Raw genomic sequence first — 21,471 nt, 5'->3', positions numbered from 1 at the left:
GCAGTCACTGTGTCCATACATTACTGATCCTGAGTTATATCCTGTATTATACCCCAGAGCTGCACTCACTATTCTGCTGGTGCAGTCACTGTGTCCATACATTACATTACTGATCCTGAGTTACATCCTGTATTATACCCCAGAGATGCACTCACTATTCTGCTGGTGCAGTCACTGTGCATACATTACTGATCCTGAGTTATATCCTGTATTATACCCCAGAGCTGCACTCACTATTCTGCTGGTGCAGTCACTGTGTACATACATTACTGATCCTGAGTTACATCCTGTATTATACCCCAGAGCTGCACTCACTATTCTGCTTGTGCAGTCACTGTGCACATATATTACATTACTGATCCTGAGTTACATCCTGTATTATACCCCAGAGCTGCACTCACTATTCTGCTGGTGCAGTCACTGTGTACATACATTACATTACTGATCCTGAGTTACATCCTGTATTATACCCCAGAGCTGCACTCACTATGCTGCTGGTGCAGTCACTGTGTACATACATTACATTACTGATCCTGAGTTACATCCTATATTATACCACAGAGCTGCACTCACTATTCTGCTGGTGCAGTCACTGTGTACATACATTACATTACTGATCCAGAGTTACATCCTGTATTATGCTCCAGAGCAGCACTCACTATTCTGCTGGTTCCCCATGGTTAGTAGTAATGATTATTACTAATGCCATGTCTTCCATGTAGTGATTACCTAGCAGGGTCCGCTGCTGTTTATCCTTCAGTATCTTCACTGTGGTCATTCCTTCTGGCATGTGGTCATAGAGCTGAGATAACGCTTTCTCCTGCTTGTCTACATCATCACGAGGGGTCACTGTCAGAAAGAATCTCCATTAATAGTTATCAAAGTTTATCTGAAAATGAAATGTTTTGCATTGGGCTCTTATACCGCCCTCATAAAATTGTCGTAAACAATCCAAAGCTGATGGGTCAGTGGCTGCAATGCAACGCTCATGTAGCCGCTTTATGCACAATATGTACAATACACAAAGTTCTGCTTTGGTGACACTTACACTGGTGATCAATGAGCGTTATTGCTGCAAAATAGTGAGCCAGGGCTTTGTAATGTTCGGCTTTCACTTGCACCATAACGCTCCAAGAATAAGGAACGTTCTCCTTGATGGGAGCCTGGTTCATAGCGGTAAAGACTTGCAAGTAAACCTCGCTGACCTGCAGTGAGAAATATCATTAGATTGCGATGCAACGGAGGATGATAAAATGGCAAGACATTCTCATCATGGGCTCCAAATAGCTGATAGATGTGGGTCCGATATAGGATATCGAAGTCCTGGACAAGCAGTAATTGATATCATATCCTTAGGCTATTGCATCATCTAATTATTGAGAGGGGGTTGATCTCTGCGACCCAAACGGATCACGAGGAGGAAGGGATCACACTGATGCTTCGGTGCTGCGTCCCTTACGCAGCGGTGCACCCGGTTGTGCAAGGAACTGCAACTAACCCCATTCATGTGAATGGAGGCACTTTTGCAGCGAGCAGCCAGGTGTGTGCAGCTGGAAAGTGAATGTAGCCCTACGTCCCCTTCATTCTTGGGATCAGTGAGGGTCTCAGAGGTCAGACTAGGTTTTTTTTTTTACTGGTTTTGCTCCAGTTTTAAAGCGGATTATTAGATGTTCCGAATTAATGGGGTAACCAGACTCTGACAATCAATTCTGATCATTGGTCACATCAGATAAGTCATCCGTACGCCTACGGGCACCTTAAGAGGCAGCAAAGAAACACACCCTCCTGCCAATGCAAGCGCCCAAATTGAATCGCTCGTAAAACTAAAACAGATCCGATGACTTATATGTGTGCACATACGGGTCGGTTGCTTAAACACCGCGTCATTTATTGCATCAAGGTTCCAGGAATCCTCGGCACAGCCGGATCTGGTATCTGACGTACCTTGGCCGCTTCCTGCGCCATCCTCACCAAAGTGCAGAACTCATTCTGCACTCCTGCCACGATCAGCTTCTCAAAATAACACTCATGGGCTTCTGCCAAAAACATCTTAATGAGGGCTCCCAACATGGCCGGACTCATGTCATAACTGGGGGTGTGGGTGAATGTCTCTTTAAGGTAGCTGAGTACACCTGGAAGAAGGGAAGAGGCTGTCAGCAAAGTCATTAAAAAAAAAGACAGCAAATCATTAGCGCACTGGTTAACATTAGACACTCAATGCCAAGTAGCAGCTGCCAAAGCAAGTGAAGTTTTAGTCAAAATTGATCATAACCTAAACATGCAAAACACAGAATGGGGTACACTGACTGGAATAGTTGTACCAAGTATATGTTATTCCCTATCAGTAGGATAGGGAATCATTTATTCATCATTGGAGGGTCCGAATGCTGGGGTCCCCACTGATCCCCATCTGAATAAAACGGGGTTTCAGCATGTACATATTCACTGATTCTCAATGTGCCTGTCCTTAGTGGTGCTTGTCCTCAGCTCCAGTGAGGAAGGGCTCATGTTTCAGCACCAATAGGGGTCCCTGCGATTGGACCCCAAAACCATTGACTGGGGTCCATTGATTACCAATAAACTATTAAATGGCACTCAATACCAAGCTGCAGCCGCAAAAGCAAGTCGTATTTTAGTGCACATTAAATAGGAGACAAAAGCTATACATTTACTATAGTTTGATCAATCGATCACTAGTAAAGTTGGGCATTATTTAGATACTACGCTGAGAGGCATACAGAAGGTTTCAAGGGTATTAGCTCACAATGAACAACAGCATTCAGAATTCTGCAGCTTTCACTGATGCCATATCTCCCTCCAGGAGTGACCAGATGCTTTCCAGGGGGTTCATTTACCAGCAGTGGTGGCTGATATTCATTATCACCCTGCAGAATTGTGAATGCTGCTCTGCATGTGACCAGAGTGTAAGAGATAATGTTCTGAAGACCAGCGCATGCACGATTATCTCTGTATATGTCGATCCTCTGACTCTCCAAACCTAATCCTCCTTTTGAGGTCTCCTACATCATCCACACACCTAGTCAAATTTTTGTTTGAGAAGAAGCCCAGTGCCAGTCTTATGGGTAATGTAGATTTTAAAAACCTGATGACAAGTTCCCTTTAATATTTTCTAATATTCAAAAATACGTCTGATGTCCTGATACGACGCAGGATAATCGCTATTTGCAGGAGCTAATCCCATAAGACTTACCAGGTCTATCGCTTGTATCAGCGTTGTACACTAGAATTCTAGGACTGGTGCACGGTTTTATATTTTATTACATTTCCTATTTTACTGTTCTTTTTTTGGGGGGGAAACCCCTGGTTATCTAATATGCAGCCATATAACGGCCGTAAAGGGGGCAATGCTGCAAAATTAGGAACTGCGAGAGGTTATTTATTTATTTATTTTTTTAAATCCAGTACGGCCCCTCTCCTTGGAGCACGGGCCCCCTCCTCGGAGCACGGACCCTCTCCTCGGAGCACGGACCCTCTCCTCGGAGCACGGACCCTCTCCTCGGAGCACGGACCCTCTCCTCGGAGCACGGACCCTCTCCTCGGAGCACGGACCCTCTCCTCGGAGCACGGACCCTCTCCTCGGAGCACAGACCCTCTCCTCGGAGCACAGACCCTCTCCTCGGAGCACAGATCCTCTTCTCAAGCACGGGCCCTCTCCTCGGAGCACAGACCCTCTTCTCAAGCACGGGCCCTCTCCTCGGAGCACAGACCCTCTTTTCGGAGCATGACCCCTCTCCTCAGAGCACAACCCCTCTTCTCAAGCACGGGCCCTCTCCTTGGAGCACGGGTCCTCTACTCAGAGCACGGCCCCTCTCCTCAAGTCTTGAACATGTTCGCACACCTCAGTTATTTCAGGCACTGACTGTAAACACCAGGTTATCATTCCAGGATTTGTACTGTAACCGGTCGGACTCGTTACACTCAATCAGCCCATGACAGAAGACTTGCCGGCCTGGCTTTCTTCTTTTATAAACGGCCGTCAGCTCTGTGTGCACAAGATCTGCTCTGATCCATTATTTACTTGTAGGATTGTTCTACTTGTACTTTACATCCACAAAAGAAAAACTTTAGGTTTACAGTTATTGTAAGAAAAAATGTCATTTCTCCTCGTCTTAAAGGGAACTTTTGCCTACGACTGGGTTCATAACTTACGTATTCGGTGAAGATTTTCCACTTGAATTTTCTGCACCTAAAATTATTATTTTTACAAGCAGCTGCAAAGTCGATGAGTTTTAACTTAATCTCATGCATGTGATTTTTTTTTATTATTTGGAGGAAATTGTTTTTTGTTTTTAATTTGCAAATTCTTGTGCAGAATTGACACAAAATTTCACCCATTTGCAATATGCAAATTGCCTCTTCTGAGAAAAAGAGGACTTAACTCTATAGCGCCACCTGTTGGAAGTAGCGATCCTACAAGTCACAATCCTACAAGTCACAATCAACCCTTTAACGAGTCATGCAATATGACTTAGAAGAAAGGATAGAAAATCTGCAACAAAATCGGCTCGAAACATTCACAGATTCTTCAAGAGAAAAGCTTTATACCAAATATCATATAATTAGGAGATCTGCTTGAAGACAGCGATATGAAAGGTAGAAATTACAAGAATATACAAGTTCTGGTTATTCCTCCCCTAAAGGGAGAGAGGTGGGGAAATATTAACAGCTAGAGCAGCTGAAAATACGCATTTTTTATTAAACTTTTTTCTTTCTTTTTTTTGCCCTGATTTTTATAAATTGCAGAAAAAAAAATGTGCATTTTTGTCCAGGTTTCAGCAAAAAAACAAACAAACAAGCATGGCCACAGTATCGTGTACTAGGTTAAATATTTCTGAGCATCTTGCAAATATACATTAGTTTATGGTCACACAGCATTTTTTTTTTTTGCTGAGTTTTTGGCACATATTTTGCAATTAAATCAATATAAAATCCATATGCCATGCATGTGAAAGGGGTCGGGAATTTTCTACATGCTTTTTTGTGTGTCACCATGGCAAAAAGTAGCTTGCTACGAATTTTCGGCGCACTCCACACCGATAATAATGTTGATAGATAATGGAGCTGATTCTCATGCAAATCCGCGGCAGAAATCTTGTAGAGAAGAATCGATTCGTCACAAATTAAATGCGATATGAATTTCCTAAAAAATTCAGATTTATCAATATCCGAATATTTCAGGACTTAATCAATTTTGTTGGATTCTTTTTGGGGGGGGTCCTCCGCCCGTTCCCTCACTGATGTGCGTCACGCCCCACGTGACCATGTGGGACCTAGTCAGCGCCAAAAGTCCCGAAAATCGGAGAAAGTGCACGGAGGAACCTGGCGGAGAGCAGCACGGACATTATAGAGGAGTATAATATTTTATTACATTTTAACCCCTTCCCTGTTGTCTATGGCGATCATTAGGTGATACTCATCATGCTTATATTATATATACTGTGGACGGTATAACAGTACCCGCAGCTTTCTGGAACATGGTCACGGCCTCCTCCAGTCCGGTTTTCGTCTGTCGGTTGCTGCGGGTCCCAATCTGTGTGTATAGGGCGGCCATGTTGAATAAAATGCTGGCCTTCTCCAGCGAGATATTCGGCTGGCTGACAGGAACGCCAGTAAAGGAGTCATACCTAAAAACAAACAAACATTTAGATTATTCAATTTAATAGTTTTAAATAATTTAATAATTTAAATTAATGAAAGTCTACTGTGGTATCTAGTCAAAATAAAAAAAAAAAATGTATATACTATATATATATATATATATTTTTAACTCTTGTTCATTAGTGATGCAACAAGATAATTAATCCCCCCTCCCTGGCAATTCATCGCGACATTTATAAAGGCCCATGGGTTCATGAAAGGCTGAGTCAGGCCTATATCTAAGAATCAAAAACGCAGCCTGTCATTGATGTTGAGCCTTTCCTTTTATTTTTGTGCACTCAGCAGATGCGGAGGAGGAACACAAGCCTACATTTGTGGCCATGTTTGCACTCCTACCTGGCTACACAGCTAATTAGTTAAGGCTGAATAAACACTGGCCACTTCTAACCTATTCGTATGACTTAAAGGGAATGATCAAAAAATGTGCCATATAAATTCATGTTATTATGACAGAGACATATTTAAAGGGATAATATATCTGCAGCTTTTACCCTCTGTTATCAGCCATATTGCACGTGGCGATACCAAATATGTAGCAATCAATCAATTACAGCCTAGATTTGATAAGCTCTGATTGATTTGTATGGACAATAAAGAGGGGGTGAGGTAGGACAGGTTTGGTCAATTCTGTTTTGCTTTCTAGGGTTTTGGTAGCGTCTTTGGGGGTCAACAATATTCAGAATGCTCTGTGTTTTGATTTTTGGGGCATTTTTCGATAAGATTTGAATAGGTCCCCAAAAAAGGCACATCCAAAAGCATCACCAAAAAATAGATTAAAAAAATAAAAATACCGGTATATAAAAATTACTTGAAATTCATGGTGAGGAAACCTTAGGGTGGTCAAGATTAAGTGTGGACATCAATACTCCTTTAAATGTAAGTTTTCATAGTTTGGGTGGAGTAGTATGAGCAGGAGTATTCTCAAGTTTGGAAGTTATAACTTCCCGATTGTTGGAGGATCGATTTCTGGGACCCCCACCTATCCCCAGAATGGAGCGGTGGTTGATCATGGCACTGCTGCTTGATTCATTCTTATGGGAGTTCCAAAGACCAGACGAGCTCATGTGCGGATGTGGGCATGATTGAGCTCCCAGCGGATTGAGCCAACGATTGGGAAATTAACCCCTAACCAAAGGATAGAGGATAACTTCCAAACTTGACAATACTCCTTTAATTGTCAAGTCCCTTTTTGCATTGTTTGATTCATAGCCCCATGACAGTTCCAGCAAAAGGACTCTAAGGTCCTGGTGGCCTAAGCATCTTCTAATGCTCAGCAAGGCAACGGCCCTCGGCAAGGCAACGGCCCTCGGCAAGGCAACGGCCCTCGGCAAGGCAACGGCCCTCGGCAAGGCAACGGCCCTCGGCAAGGCAACGGCCCTCGACAAGGCAACGGCCCTCGACAAGGCAACGGCCATTGGCAAGGCAACAGCCCTCAGCAAGGCAACGGCCCTTGTCGCTTTCACAAAAGTGATAAGATGAAAATCTGAACTGTGAAGATATTTGTCTAAGCAAACCTGTTCTGACAACCCACACAGTCTCCGGTTACATGTTTGTGAAGTCTACTAAGCTCCCGAAGGGAAAATACTTTGAGAAAAACTCAGATAGGGGAACACAAAGTGCCCTGCCCCTCTCCCCTGTACATAACAATCAAGAATTGTCATTTCATAGTGCTCATTCAAATACATGGCTGCATTAAGTCCTTCGAAGCAGCTGTTAGCAACCCCTCTAAAACAGGATTTAATACTTGATCTGGTAGAATAAACCCTTTAAATGTTCTTTTATATATGTAGATTTTTGTTATTTCTTACCATGTGAACAGTATCCCCATATTTCTGCTGGATGGAAAGAACCGGTTCTCCAGGAATCCAAGCTGCTGGAAATAGCTGATCAACATCTCAAGGCCAGCTTCATCTCGGCTGGGTGTTCGACATGCCTATAAAAAGGAAACCGTAATGCACAAAGGAGTACCTATGGGGGGCGCCAAAACTGGGACCTTATTTGGACCCTGTTGACTTAGGTCATGTTCCTACATAGAGTAAATTTTGCATTTCTTCAATGGCATTTTTCGCTTTGGGCTGAAAATTTGCTGCATTTAACAGTTCAACCAAAGAGGCTGTGATTTCATGAAAACTCCTGCCCAACATTCACTTAAAGACGCTGTTGATCTGTAAGTTTTTAGCAAAGTTTTTTTCCTATAGATTTCTTATAGAGCCTGTAAAAATTGCAACTGTGTTTTAAATACAGTGATTCTGCACTAACAAACTTATATAAAACGTTGTCAAATCTGCACCAAAAATACATAAAAAATTAGGAAAACCATAGAAAAATGCAAAAACATAATACACAGAAGTTTGCTGTTGCGAATTTTGGTGGGGAAAACTTGGGAAAATGTCAAGGCCTTAGGGCTCATTCAGATGTCCAATGTTCTTGCAGATGAGAAAAATGGACTATTCTGATCAGAATTTGATCAGAGTGTGGTACGAGTGTCATCCGATTTTCTCGCAAGTGGAGAAATAAAACAAAAATTCTCCACCTTCTCCATTCTGACAGTCCGTGAATATCGGACCGCACTTGGATGTCATCTGAGTGCAGTCCATTTTTTTTTTTCTTAGTCTATGCAAATTTTTTTTTTTGAGTCTGAGACACTAAGGGCTTGTTCACACGATCCTTTTTTCTCTGCGGATTTTTCAGGTCCTGATTTGTGAAACCCGCAGTGCAAAACCTGCGGTGGTTTTCACTGCGGTTTTCTATCCTTTTTCTACTGCGGATTCCATTGCGGGTTTCCAGCTGCATTTTCCTATTGGTGCAGGTGGAAACCCGCTGCGGAATCCGCAGAAAGAATTGACATGGTACTTCTTTTTTTCCGCAGAAAATCAGCGTGGATTTTCCAGCGGAAAAAAGGAACGTGGGAACAGCGTTTTTTTTTCCATAGGGTTACATTGTACTGTACCCTGCATGGAAAAAGGATGCGGATCCGCAGCTGCAAATCCGCTGCGGATCCGCAGCAAAAACCGCATCGTGTGAACATAGCCTAATTGTGCAGTATGAGTGACATAAAGGTATGTCAGGCACCGTTTTGGGTTGTTTTTTTTCTTTAACCCTTGCACGATTGCTAGTCTCTAATAGTCACCAAATATACCCTTGTACACCTGTCACACTACTAAAGTGGGAAACGGTCCAGCAGCAGGATAAAAGGAGGGTGCAGGCGGAAAAAAAAAATTGACTTAGATTGCATTGTATTGCAAAGCTTCCAAAAAGTTAAATTTTAACATAGCTTTGGTGAACTTTGGCTTTTATATCAGGAACCTGAGAGAGGGGGATGGGGGGGGTGACGTTCTGATAATTACGGTAATTAAATGGGAACCTATCCTTATAAGTAACACTGCAGAGTTGGTGGAAGTTGTCGTAAATTTACAGAGATACTACAGATTCTGCTGCGGAATTATTGTGGATTTTACCCCTTCTAAAAATTGGGAGGGATGGAGGATAAAATCCACAGCATTTCCCCAACACAATGAATATGCTGCACATTTAAAAATTTGCTAAAAATGTTGCTCCGTGTACCCAACGCCGATATGCGGAAGCCGGTCGTAATAAGGCCTCTACCTGTCTGAGATCCATCAGGTCAGCCAGCTCGTTCTCATAATCAGCTCCATCTTCACTGTAATGTTCCAGTATAAAGTCCTATAAAGAAAAAGAAAAAGAAATTAAAGGGGTTCTCCACTTTGGGAAAATCGCTACCTAATAGAAAATATGAGGATCATGGAGTGTCCCACTGCTGGGATCGACAGTGATCGGCGTGTGAACTTTGCAGTAAGTGCTCAACTTTCCTGCAGGGCCCCCACAGGGCAAGTATAGAATTGCACACGAGACATTCATATGTATGTGTAATGCTGGACAGTAGAGTTCCTCCAGAACAAGTGGCGCTCATTGCAACAATTCCCCGATAGGGTGAATAAAAATGGGTTTTCTAGACCGAACTGCCCTGTTAAAGTTACTTTATCAAAGGGGTGGTATTTATCAGTGTGTACAAAGTTAATACTCATTGACCTTTTCCCAGAAACATTTCAAAGTAATTAGCAAAGGGCTAAAAAGGCCGGAGCGTTCTATGAATAATTAACCGATGTGGCATTTTTATTACTATACAATGTTTGACCACTTTGACGCCTCCTTCGGTTTCCTATCTTTACAGAATTTCATTGGAAGTCATAAATTTAGGCTCCGCTCACCAATAAAATGTTAGTTTTTAGGGCCAGGGACCAGGTCTTTTTCAGTTTGGACCGTCCATATTCTGATATGTAAAGAACAGTAATCTGGTCCAATAATATAATATTCTACAGAGGATGACCCTTCTCGACACCTCAACATGAGTGTAGACAAAGGAGCAGCACAAAGAACATGTCTGTTATTTCCCTATATAATGCCCATACTGACAAGGTAATGTATACGGACCTGCCATATAGTCCCCAAACATAGGGGTTAATTTTACAACTTGGTACAAACCCTTTAAGTAAAACAGTAACCCAAATCTGTTCAAAATTGGGAATTTGCCAGCAGATTTTTGCTATGCAGTATGATGTAGGTACAGACACCCTGATTCCAATGATGTATCACTTAGTTTACTGGGTGTAGCAGTTGTGATACAATCACAGTTTTCCCTGCTACAGATTTAACAGAGCTCTGAATGTTGGGCCCTGTATAACCCCGCCCACACCACTGATTGGCTGCTTTCTGTGTACACCGTATCAGTGATGGGGGTGTGGTGGGACCAGGAGGCACTAGACACCTAGTCCTGTAGTGATAATCTTCTGTTCATAAAACACTGATTGTCTCAAAACAGCAAAACCAAGCTTAGTAAGTGACACATCACTGGAATCAAGGTCTTTGCCTCTACTTTATGCTGCTTTCTGATTGCATAGCAAAAGATCAACATGGATTTTATGTAGTGATTATCTCACTTTGTGATGCTGCGACATATCACCAGTAAGGATAATAGGGTAGTCGAAAAATATTTGCTGTTCTATGAAAATCCTTAAATAGGAGCTGGTCAAATGTGGCCAGGTTTTGCTCTTATTTTACTTTTACTACACACATAAATATATATATATATTTTTTTTTTTCAATCATGGATTCAGAGATAGGAACCTTTTTATTTAGTGCTAATTTTTATGTTTTTTTACCAATAAGACAATTATACAGTGAAGCCTAAAGACACGCCCCAGAGGATCCGGAATGCTAGTCACATTTGACCTGGTAACAGGTCCACTTTAAGGGTAAGATCAGTGTCTGAATGCAAAGCAAAAGTAAACTGCACATGAAATGATGTCACTGGACTTGGCGCTATATCATTTAGTTTTAGGCGGAGTTATACTTTAATAAGGAAAATTGCTAATCATTATTATAACAGGCTAATACATCAGGATGAGTAGCTCCAGAGAGGAATCCTGGGTGTATTCTGCATTAGTCACTGACAGATCTTTCCCCGGGTGGCAGTTTTGGAGGAAAGTGGTGGGTGTTGCCCACTGTCGGAGATCTGCTTCAAATTCATTGCTGTAAGTTTCCTCCGCTTCGGAGGGAGGGTCAGGATGATTCAGGGCACGATAATACGTGACGTACTGTAGCTCTCGGGACACGTTTCCATTAAGTGAACGAATGAGTCTACATTAACTTCTCTAAAAATAGACGGCGCTCGTCATCTTAAGAATAGGAACTTTCACTCTTGCTCATCTTGAGACGATAGAAGAATGATAAAAACCTCTTGAGTAATATTTGTAGGATGAGTTGTCAGTGGGGTCGAGTCCTCTAAATTCCTACATTTCTTTAGTATATACGTTTTACATGGTTGGTTGGATCTAAGACAACAGTGCCTACAGGGGATCTGTGGTAGTCTCAGACACACCCCGTCTTATCATTGGCTGAGGCTTCTGCTCTTCCCCTTCCGATGTAACTCTGCCTCCTCTGAATGGCTTAGGAGTGTAAAAGTAAGCCCAGGGCAGTCAATGTTGAAATCTATGGCTGCAGTTTAGCTAAAGGGAGTCTGGGTTTGTCTGAGACACAGCCCATGCCTTATTGTTGGTTAAGGCTGATGTCATGACCCAGCTGTCGGGTGACCCAGGGGCTCCTTCCCTGTCCCTACCACTAGGGGGTGCCCTATTCAGTGGGATACTTCTGAAGGTGAAGATGCCGGGGCCGCCACCCTTGCCTTATCTCCGTCTGTTCTCTTGCCCCACCCTGGGAAGAGGGGTGCTACTGTGCACCGCAGTACACCAACCCGATGAATAGGGCAACACAAACAAGGGTAAACTGAAAACACCAGGCATACAAATATTCACTCAAATATAATAGAGGAATGCACCGGGGAGTGGAGAATGGGGGAAAAAAAAAAAAAGTAAGAGGAGGGAAGGGAATTATCAGACATACAAACCCAAGCAGCAGTCACAGATAACTCCTTCAAAACTACTTCTCATATAAACACCTCACCACCAAGCCATGCAGCAAAAGCTAGCTCTGACATGGGTTTGAATCAGGACCCAGATTATAAAGGGGTTGGGAGTGGCTAACTGAACTCAGCTGAGAGTGCATACTCACAGAGTTTCTAACATGACCGATTAACCCCTGTTCTGCCAAAAGAAATAAACACATTTTAAAAAGAATGAGAAGTGCTTCTTTTCAGCCCAGGAGAAGGAGATATCAGACGCTACAGTCTTCTGGCTCCTCTCTGTTGCAGTAACACAGTGACAGCTGAAGTTCTTTACCTCCTCCTACAGTTTTGTCACCAATGATTGGCTGCTGTGCATAAACACAAGCCCAGGACAGCCTCACCATGACATGGGGATGAGATTTCTATAATAGCAAGGCCAGTGCAGATAACCACCAGTGATATAAAAGAGGAATTTGCTTAAATTTCCACAGATAAATTGCAGTAAATATGTCTTCGCATGTATAAACCCTTAAGTTTCGCTTTAGAGGGAAACTTTAACTGGATTTTTTTCTTTAAATTAAGTACCTCTTTCAATTGCTGTTGTTCCACTGATTCTGGAACAGTTTTTCTTTTTCTCCTGCGCCCCTCCGTTCCAAAGTTGTGCTCCTCGATAACAATGATGCAAATTTTCCCTTCCACCTACTGGGCGCATACTACAGAACTTCTGTGGGCATGGCCATGTTTTGATTGGCCAGCATCAGAGGAGAAAAAGCATATGCCCAGGGTATGCACTCAGCTGAAAATTTGCATCATTCTTATCGGGGGGCATATCTTTGGAACAGAGGGTCACAGAAGAAAAAGAAAAACTGTTCCACAATCTGTGGAACAGTGGCAATTAGGGGAGGTATTCGGTTTAAATTAAAAAATCCAGGAAGAAGTCCCCTTTAAAGAACTTCTAAATAGATTTTAAATAAGGGGATTCTACCCTAAACCATAAAACTCAGGAAAAAGTACCCAAATCTTCCATGTTTCATATCCAGCCTCAAACATGCAGAAAATTATTCTTAGAAAATAACAAGAAAATATTTCCAGTTACCTTGAACGCCGTGGTGAAGTTAACATCTTTTGTCTCTTTAAGGCCGAGAGGGATGAGAGGAATGCTGGCGGCCTGCCTATAATATATAATGTATTACGAGTCAATCAATGAGGGCACATCCTATAGCAACGCGGCCCCGAGAGAGTATTGTGCAGTCTTATGTGAGTGCAAAGGAGAAGGATAGAATAACTGTAGAATAGATGTAATTGATCATTATCTTGGCTTCTATCTCTTCGGTATCACAGAAGTGTCTGCTAATAGATTAATTATGATAGTAGCAAACTGCAAGGCAGGAATCTCCCCAAGCTTTGCTGAGAATAATAAGGTTACATAGGTTGGAAAAAGGACCTAGGTCCATCAAGTTCAACCTTTCTCCACCAATTTCACATGGAAGCATGATATAGCAGCGCACAAAATGCCTACTGTGGTCGTATATGATTAGAGCAATCTTTTCTTTTTTTTTTTTTTAAAACAGCGCCACACCTGCTGAAAGGTTATATGTGGTACTGCAGCTTAGTTCCATTCATTTTAATAGAACAGAAATGCAATACCAAACCCAACCCATAGACAAGTGTGGCGCTGTTTCCAGAAAAAAAAAAAAAGGAGCCATTTTTTTTCTAATCCCAATACTACCACTGCTAAAGCTTCATCTGTTTTTCTGTAGTCCAAAAAAAGTGGGAAAGTAGTGGGGACCCCCCATTATTTGAGCCAGTGGAATACAAGCCATGACTAACGGAGGGGTGCTCTTGATTAGGGACCCTCTTTCACAAGCCTATTATTCTGAACAGCATTGGACAACCCCTTTAAATATACAATTTTGGCAAACTAACGAAAGAATAATGTTCCAGTATATAAAAAAAAAAATGCACACTAAAGCGGCAACCTCAGCACAGAGCCAGCTGCTCTTTGTCATCGTAGCGCTGAATCTGCAGCTTCCTTATCTAATGAGTCTGAATATTGCAGGACACAGGGAGACAGGGAGTGTTCTCAAATAAGTGAGGACGAATGCTTGAAACCGGGTCATGTGCTCTCTGTAATCTGCCATTACCTCAGAGGCACTATACACACCCAGCAATCATGTCCACATTCTATAGTTATTACTAATACCTACCTATAAACACAGGACGGCCATAGATCAGACATAAAAGTCATAGTAATGTATTATAAAGCATAAAAAAAAATAGTTAAAGATGACCTGTCACTTGCAATAAATGTGTAATCCTTTATACCTGGTGTAATAGCCGCTGTTCTCCTGAATCCGGCGATGTTTTTCTTTTGTTCCTGCTCCTCTGCGTTCATGAGGTATGGCCGCATCTTCCCTGTGTTTGAATTGTGTCCTGATAGACAAGGGGGTGTGGTTCTCAACTCATCTCCGTGTGCCAGGCCCCCTTAGACAACAAGGCAGAAGGGCCCATATCTCAGGAATGGAGAGGCGCAGGAAGAAAAGAAAAACATCGCCGGATTCAGGAGAACAGCGGCATTTACACCATGTAAAAAAATATATATTTATGGCAAGTGACAGATCCTCTTTAATTTAAGTCATGCTGACACTTTACATGATCTCTACGGGGCTTGCACACTTTTGCGGTGAACTCTTTTGCACTTTGTTAGTCAAATCGGGGGCGGAATTTTTTGAGAAGTGGATCCAGAAATAAAGTAAAGCATAAAGGAATTAAACTGATACTTCTCTCTTTTGTATCCGCTTTTGTTTCTTCCCCCCAAAAATAAACTGCATAAAAAAACCTCCATGTGTGATTCAAACCTTGCAACTACAAAGTCAATCACAGCAAGTGTGACTGCCAAACAGCTAATGTGGCCCTTATCTGCCAAGAAATTCTCATTGTGTCCTTAGAGACACTCGAAATAGCCGGGTCTATGCCACGGCAAGCGCTGTAATCAGGAATGCAAGATATGACTCTCTGGTAAACAAAGGCAGGGCCGGAGCGGAACACTGCTCGAAGTTCTGCTATTAATTCCTCGTTCCGAGGTCAACGTGGTCTTCATAATAGTATAAGTCCTATTTACGATCTTTGGAGTTTTATCCGTGAAGTGATAGCATAAGTTGGTGACGGGTCTTACTCTGTGTGCTGGTAGACCTCCACCGATATGTTCAGACCTTCCAGCTCCTCTTTGAGAACCTGCAGATTGGAGTTGACGTAGCTCAGTTCCAGGAGAACCTGCTCTCGGACTTTGCTATTGTTGGTGGCCCTGTATAAATAGACAAGAATAAGACATTGTTAGGGTCTCAGAATATGCTTCAACCGGGAGGTATATTGTAAATGCTCGGAATTGTTCATATTCTCCTTTCTGTTCTGTTTTAAAGGGGTTTAATCCGACAGCAGGAAATCAAATAGTATTCACCTGCCAATACAACCAGGGCTGTGGAGTCGGAGCCCATTTTGGTGGAGTCAGAGACATGGAAATTGAGGGGTCGGAGTCGGAGGTTTGGCCTACCGACTCCATAGCCTTGTCAGGGCTGTGGAGTCGGAGTTGTGGAGTCTGAGTCAGAGCCCATTTTGGTGGAGTTAGAGTCAGTGTCATGGAAATTGAAGAGTCAGAGTCGGAGGTTTGGCTTACCGACTCCACAGCTGTGGATCCAACGCCAACGCTCCGGTAGTCCCCGCTGGTCTCTGTTTAGCTGCCTGGAGCACTGTGCACAACACATGATCACTCCAGAAAAATAAACCACCGAAAGAACCATTTTTGAGACATTATAGCTCCTGTTCTCCACTATTTTCTGGTGATAATTTTTGGTTCCGAGACCCCAACCGATCGCTCAATCCAAGGGGCAAAAGGGCTCAGAGCATGCCAACAGAGGTGTAAGAGTTTCCTTTGAACCCCTTGATTTGATTAATCAGTGGTGGTCCAGGTCAACAGTACTGAATGGGGGCTTCTACGTCTCAAAATTTTTTAAATTTTTCCTTTAAATGCTCAGATAAACTCTGTACGCCCCAGTTCCACCATGAGTTTTTGGTGCTTTTTTTCTTCCAGCTGCATATTTTCTGGCCCAAGAAATTTTACAGTTCCAAAAAAAGTGAACGGGATTTATGGCATATAAATCGGGCTTATCTGTGGAAATTAACAATGCTTTGCGAGTTTGAAATTCGCAACATGTCAATTTCTCGTGCTGTAAATAAGCATTTTATTTGCGGATTTTTTTCCCACAGATTTGAACGAAATGAGACAAATACACAGATTAAAAAAAAAAAAAAAAAAAAACTGCATTTTTAATTTTTTTTTATTGCAATTCTGCAGTGGAAATGCAGTAACTATGCATGCAATTTGAATGACTTTATCCAAGCTAAGTAACAGAAAATTTACAAAATAAAGCAATTTTTATTTAAAACACTAAATACTAAACAGAAACAAAAACCGCAATGTAAAAAAAAAAAAAACACTAATAAAAATATGCTGAAAAAAAGCCATAAAAAAAATTAACGTAACGTAAATTGGCAAATTGGTGTAGAAAATCTGTAACATCAAAGACTCACTAAATGCTAATCGTGGCAACGTAGCCTAGAAGTTTAAATTGTGGGTATGCAAAATGTGTCGATATTCACTTATTGGAATGGACACATGACAACAGTTCCTAGAAATTTTTTGGGACAACCCGCAAAAGAGTATCCGTTTTAGCGGCATTCCTATATGATCATATTCCCATATGCAAAGAATTCTGCATTTATTCTGCACGAATTATGCAACAATCTGCTTTGAATTTTTGCTGCGTTTTTCTTACTGTTTTATATCTTTTTTTTAATGAGTTTTTGGTGTTGACATTTAAGCGCGGTTTCGATCATCTCTAGCGATAAACCATGGAAAGTACTTGGAATATGGCTGATCCACATCTACAAATATCATCCTTTATTCTGGAATCACATGTTCAATTTTCGATGCAAAAAAAAAAAGAAACAAAAGCGTAAAGGAAACACATAGTTCCGCAAAACCTGCACGTGTGATTCCAGCCCTACTGTCCATTTGTGATGGCTGCCGTCAACTTTGCTCTCAGATTCTCCACATGCCCTTATATCGCTCTTCCACTCATCTATATTGTCTTGGAGCAACTTTCTCAGTATTTTGAAGGGGAATTAGAGAGTAATTGGATTATCCAATGACCAACATGAAAAGCGTAGCATGCTTCTCCGTGGTGGGAAGGACAGTCATCAAGACTGTGGAGAAGACCGCGTCTCTTTTATGGCTCATTTTCGAGGATTGTGAAGATATTTGAAAGAAATGACCTCTTTCGAATAGTCGTATTGGTGCATTCACCTACAGTTGGTGAAACCATCGAACGAGTCCTTTGTTAGACATATTAAACAGCGTGCGATTTTTATAGGACACCCTCATATAACTCGTCCCCAGAGGCGTAACTTGAAGGCTCACCATAAAAAATCTGCCACTGATGACTTCACGATCTATCGGGGCTACATAAAATGTAAAAATGTGGATAGGATGCTCGTGGTGCAAGCAACAACATATGCCTCCTTACTGCCGCAATACCTTATTATGGGGTCTTTTTTTTGCAACTGCAATTGAGTTTCTAGGTGCTACAGACCCCAATGAGTGCTCCACAAACCCCGTGTCCTTTCACACGCGGCAAAATTTATTGCAAAAAATTTCTACACCAAAAATCCAATCCATTTGTCTGAATCTTGGCTGCTTTAATGGCAAGTACATCAATATGTCAGGTGCAAGGAAAAGATGTAGAAATTTCTACAACAAATGTGATTAAAATCTTTAAGGCGCATCCCTGTTTGCATTGCTGAAAATGTGCGAAATCTGCAAGACCGATCACTTTCTGCAGCGTGTTTAATTGACTATCGCTTTGATTTTCTGCTTGCAAGTCTGCGGTATAAAATCCGGATGTATCTTAAAGAGATTTAGAGGCGAAATCCTAAGGGCAAGGTATTTTTTGTCACTGCAAAATTCTGCAAATTCAGGATGTGCAAGGGCTCTTTCAGATATCCGGGCAAATCGGTCTGATCTTGGACCACAAGACACGGACTGGCCACAATGGGGTGCAGCCCCATCCATGATTCAAGTCTTGAATTTGGAAATGTTCTGGGCGGCTTAGACACTTTACTTCTCATCTGGGTGAGTACAAAGGATAGCGGCACCCCCATCTTGTACTATACGCCTACACCACATCTGAAAGGACCCGCACAATTGATGCCTTATCTTAGGAGCAATCTGCTCTCTCTGAAATAAGAGATGACTAAACTTTGTGTGGTTCTTTTATGAGTTTTTCTTTGCTTCTCTTGAAAAGAGGAGGATGGGAGACCATTGTTCTCGGTGGACCACCAACACAGATCCTCTATAAACAACAATGGCCGGTGTAGTGAGCACGTTGACTTTTCAATGACCGCTGCTTAGAAAAGGATTACTAATAGTTCATGCAATGGCTACCAGTCTTTATTGGAGTTTGCCAAAACAAATAATCCAGAGAAAGGTAAAGATTTGATATCTATGGAATGACTCGAAGATTTACAGTGGAAGCGTGTGTTTGCGTCTTGCTGGAAGGGTTCATGGTGATCCCTGGCGTGGTGCCCCCCGCTGTGTATGTCCTCCAGAGGGAGAAGGTTGGTAACCTGCGCATGAACTGTTGCTACAATCAATGCGCTGTCTCGCTGTGTTCATTAGTACGCGGCATCTGTTGGGAATCTGCTCTGGGAAATCTAAGATCACCGAAGCCGACAGAACAAAGGCTTCATTTTGTACAGAGGAGATGGGAACATACCGCAGGAGGTTCTCAGCCCCGGCTCTCATCCGCATCGCTTTCAGGATCTGATTGTTCAACCCGGCCCTTTGATTCTGCAATTTGCTGCGACCGGTCTGTGCGATGGCCTTGCCCTGCAATTAATAAAGAACATATATGTTTGTTAGATAAGTATCCAGCAGGCAATAAGTTAAAGAAAACTTTTCTTTTGCAAGTGGCAACCACTGACCCGACCCATCACATCGCTATATGATTGTGTCCAGGTGCAGGGGCCAAAATCCCCTACGGCCCCGAGCCGCTGCAGTCCTTAAACTGCTTTTTACACAATCAATTAATTCTGCTAAGCTGTGCGGCGGATACAACTACTGGCGAAACGGCTATTCATCTTATGTAAGGGGGAGATAAACTACTGCAGAAGCTCAGAGTTTGAACGCAGGCTATGATCTCGCTGCAGGAACCCAAGACTTCAATGCTTAAGGAAAAAAATCCATAGTGGATGACAATTAAAATTCGGTGGAAAATCCGCAGACAAATACGCTGCAACCGAATTCCACTCTCTGCAAATCCAGGCAGAAAAGACGGCGCAGCATTACTGCTACGTGTAAACGTACCCCAAAGCTAAACCTAAAAGACCAGTCTAGTCGAGGATACTCATATCCAATCCTAAAAAACTATTTTCTCCCTTCCTGGTTGGGGTTGATACATAGTCAGAGAAGGGTGCTGGCTCAGATTGCTGGGGGTCCGAACGTTGGGACTCCATCGATCAGTGACAACTTGCTGATCGATGGGGGTCCGACCAGTGAGACCCAAATTGATCCTAACAACAGAGATTGAAACAATTTCATTATAAGGCAGTGCCGACTATACATATACATTACTTATTGACTGCAGGAGAAAGTGGAGTACAGGGCTGGCAGTTACATTGACGACTTCTCCGTCCTACAGAGGCATTTCAGAGCCTTGTTTTGGGGGATCGGTGAAAGCCTCAGTGGTCAGATCTGATTTTTTTGGAAACCCTATCAATCCCTTTAAAGTAGTGATAGTCTACAGGCCATTACCCAAACAGCTTCAGTTTCGCCCTTATGGAGCTTCTTCTTAAGTATCGGCCTAGCTATAAGAATGGCCGCCCATGTTTTGGTATGCGGCCAAGCGTCCACTTTTCACTAGGGCCATGAAACGTAGTTATGTGTAGAATCAAATGCCGCTGTATGTTTAACAGGACGATACTCGATGATATAAAGTATGACACTCCCCTCCACTTCATATATACTGTACATATTTACTGTGCCTACAGCGGCGTTTATGGGGATATCCCTAAGCATTCATGTCGGCTTTCATTATCCTGGTCACTTGGGTTTACACATCCCAGGATCTGAGTCATCCCTTAGTGAAAGGCGACCACAAAGCGTAGGATTTGTTATGAGAGTGGGTGATGTCACCAGACAATGAGGTGTCGGCGGGAGGCGAGGAGCAGCCATTGTCTGCTGGCAGTCATTGGACACACAGAATATCTTGCGCTCGGCCTTTATTTAATCGAGCAGTATAATGGGGCTGTTAAAGGCGATTTTCTAGAAAAAGCCGGCAGACGAGGCGTTACTGTCTGAATTGGGTGAATTGTCAGTCCAGGAGAATTTGTGACTACTTGAGGAACGACAGCGACAACCACTAAACCTGGACCACAATATGTTTTATTGAGTCTTTGCCCTTTTCATGTGACCTTGCACAATAAAACGGGAAATTGCCCAATTTTCTGATGACGGTCCTGTTTACGGGCACGCACTTATCACTGTATCCTAATACCAGGGATGTAATTTGCAAAAATATGCTCTCTCCAACTCAACTACATATTTAAGGGACGTAGATTAGATTTAAAAATATAGAGCCACCCCCTGTATGCAGGTTACATGTGGTATTACAGATGGATTAGGAAATGTGTCAAGCCTTAGATTCCTCATAGTCCCCCCTTTTACTGTAAAGACAGCTTTACCCGCATTTAGCAGTTTCTCAAGCAGCTTCATCAAGTTGTCACCTGGAAAGCCTTCTTCATCAAGAGTTTGTGTGGAAATCACCGTCCTACAAAAAGTGTTTGCGACCATCAGCTGTGTTTTGTAGAGTATAACGTGCTGAGCCCTAGCCAGAAAATGGCAAGAAACTCTCAACTAAGGAAAGAGAAACCACAGTCCAACATTACTTTAAAGACATGAAGATCAATCAATCCAGAAAATTGCTAGAGCCTTGAAGGTATCATCAAGTGCAGTCATGAAAACCATCAATTGCTCTCATCAGTATCACATTAGAAAGGAAAGACCAAGAATCACCTCTGCTGCAGCGGATAAGTTCATCAAAGTTACCAGCCTCAGAAACCACAAATTGCCAGCACCTCAGATAACAGGCCTCATAAATGATGCATAAACATCAAGTAATAGACATATCTCAGCATCAACTGTCCAAAGGAGACTATGAGAAGAAACCACTATTGAGAACTGCAAACAAGAAGGAAACTTCTAGGCTATTGTAAGGATGTTGTGACCAAACAGAAGAGGGATGGAGGGTGCATCAGAT

General features: G+C 42.4%; 1 protein-coding gene across 1 annotated transcript in view; it reads right to left on the bottom strand.

The window, feature by feature from the left end:
- The window catches only part of RHPN2 (rhophilin Rho GTPase binding protein 2), a 41,889-nt gene that overhangs the window by 6,859 nt on the left and 13,559 nt on the right, over positions 1–21,471 (bottom strand). Inside the window, exons 2-10 of the mRNA XM_077288656.1 lie at positions 18,931–19,043; positions 15,276–15,404; positions 13,197–13,272; positions 9,286–9,363; positions 7,488–7,612; positions 5,479–5,645; positions 1,945–2,132; positions 1,049–1,205; positions 730–849 (exon numbers count right to left, since the gene is read on the bottom strand). Of these exons, the coding sequence (XP_077144771.1) occupies positions 730–849; positions 1,049–1,205; positions 1,945–2,132; positions 5,479–5,645; positions 7,488–7,612; positions 9,286–9,363; positions 13,197–13,272; positions 15,276–15,404; positions 18,931–19,043 (1,153 nt within the window). The remainder of the gene's footprint in view (positions 1–729; positions 850–1,048; positions 1,206–1,944; positions 2,133–5,478; positions 5,646–7,487; positions 7,613–9,285; positions 9,364–13,196; positions 13,273–15,275; positions 15,405–18,930; positions 19,044–21,471) is intronic.

Source organism: Ranitomeya variabilis, chromosome 2 (assembly GCF_051348905.1).
Source record: "Ranitomeya variabilis isolate aRanVar5 chromosome 2, aRanVar5.hap1, whole genome shotgun sequence".
Lineage (NCBI taxonomy): Eukaryota > Metazoa > Chordata > Amphibia > Anura > Dendrobatidae > Ranitomeya > Ranitomeya variabilis.
Note: the sequence above shows the minus strand (reverse complement) of the source record. Positions and strands in the feature narration are given on the sequence as shown.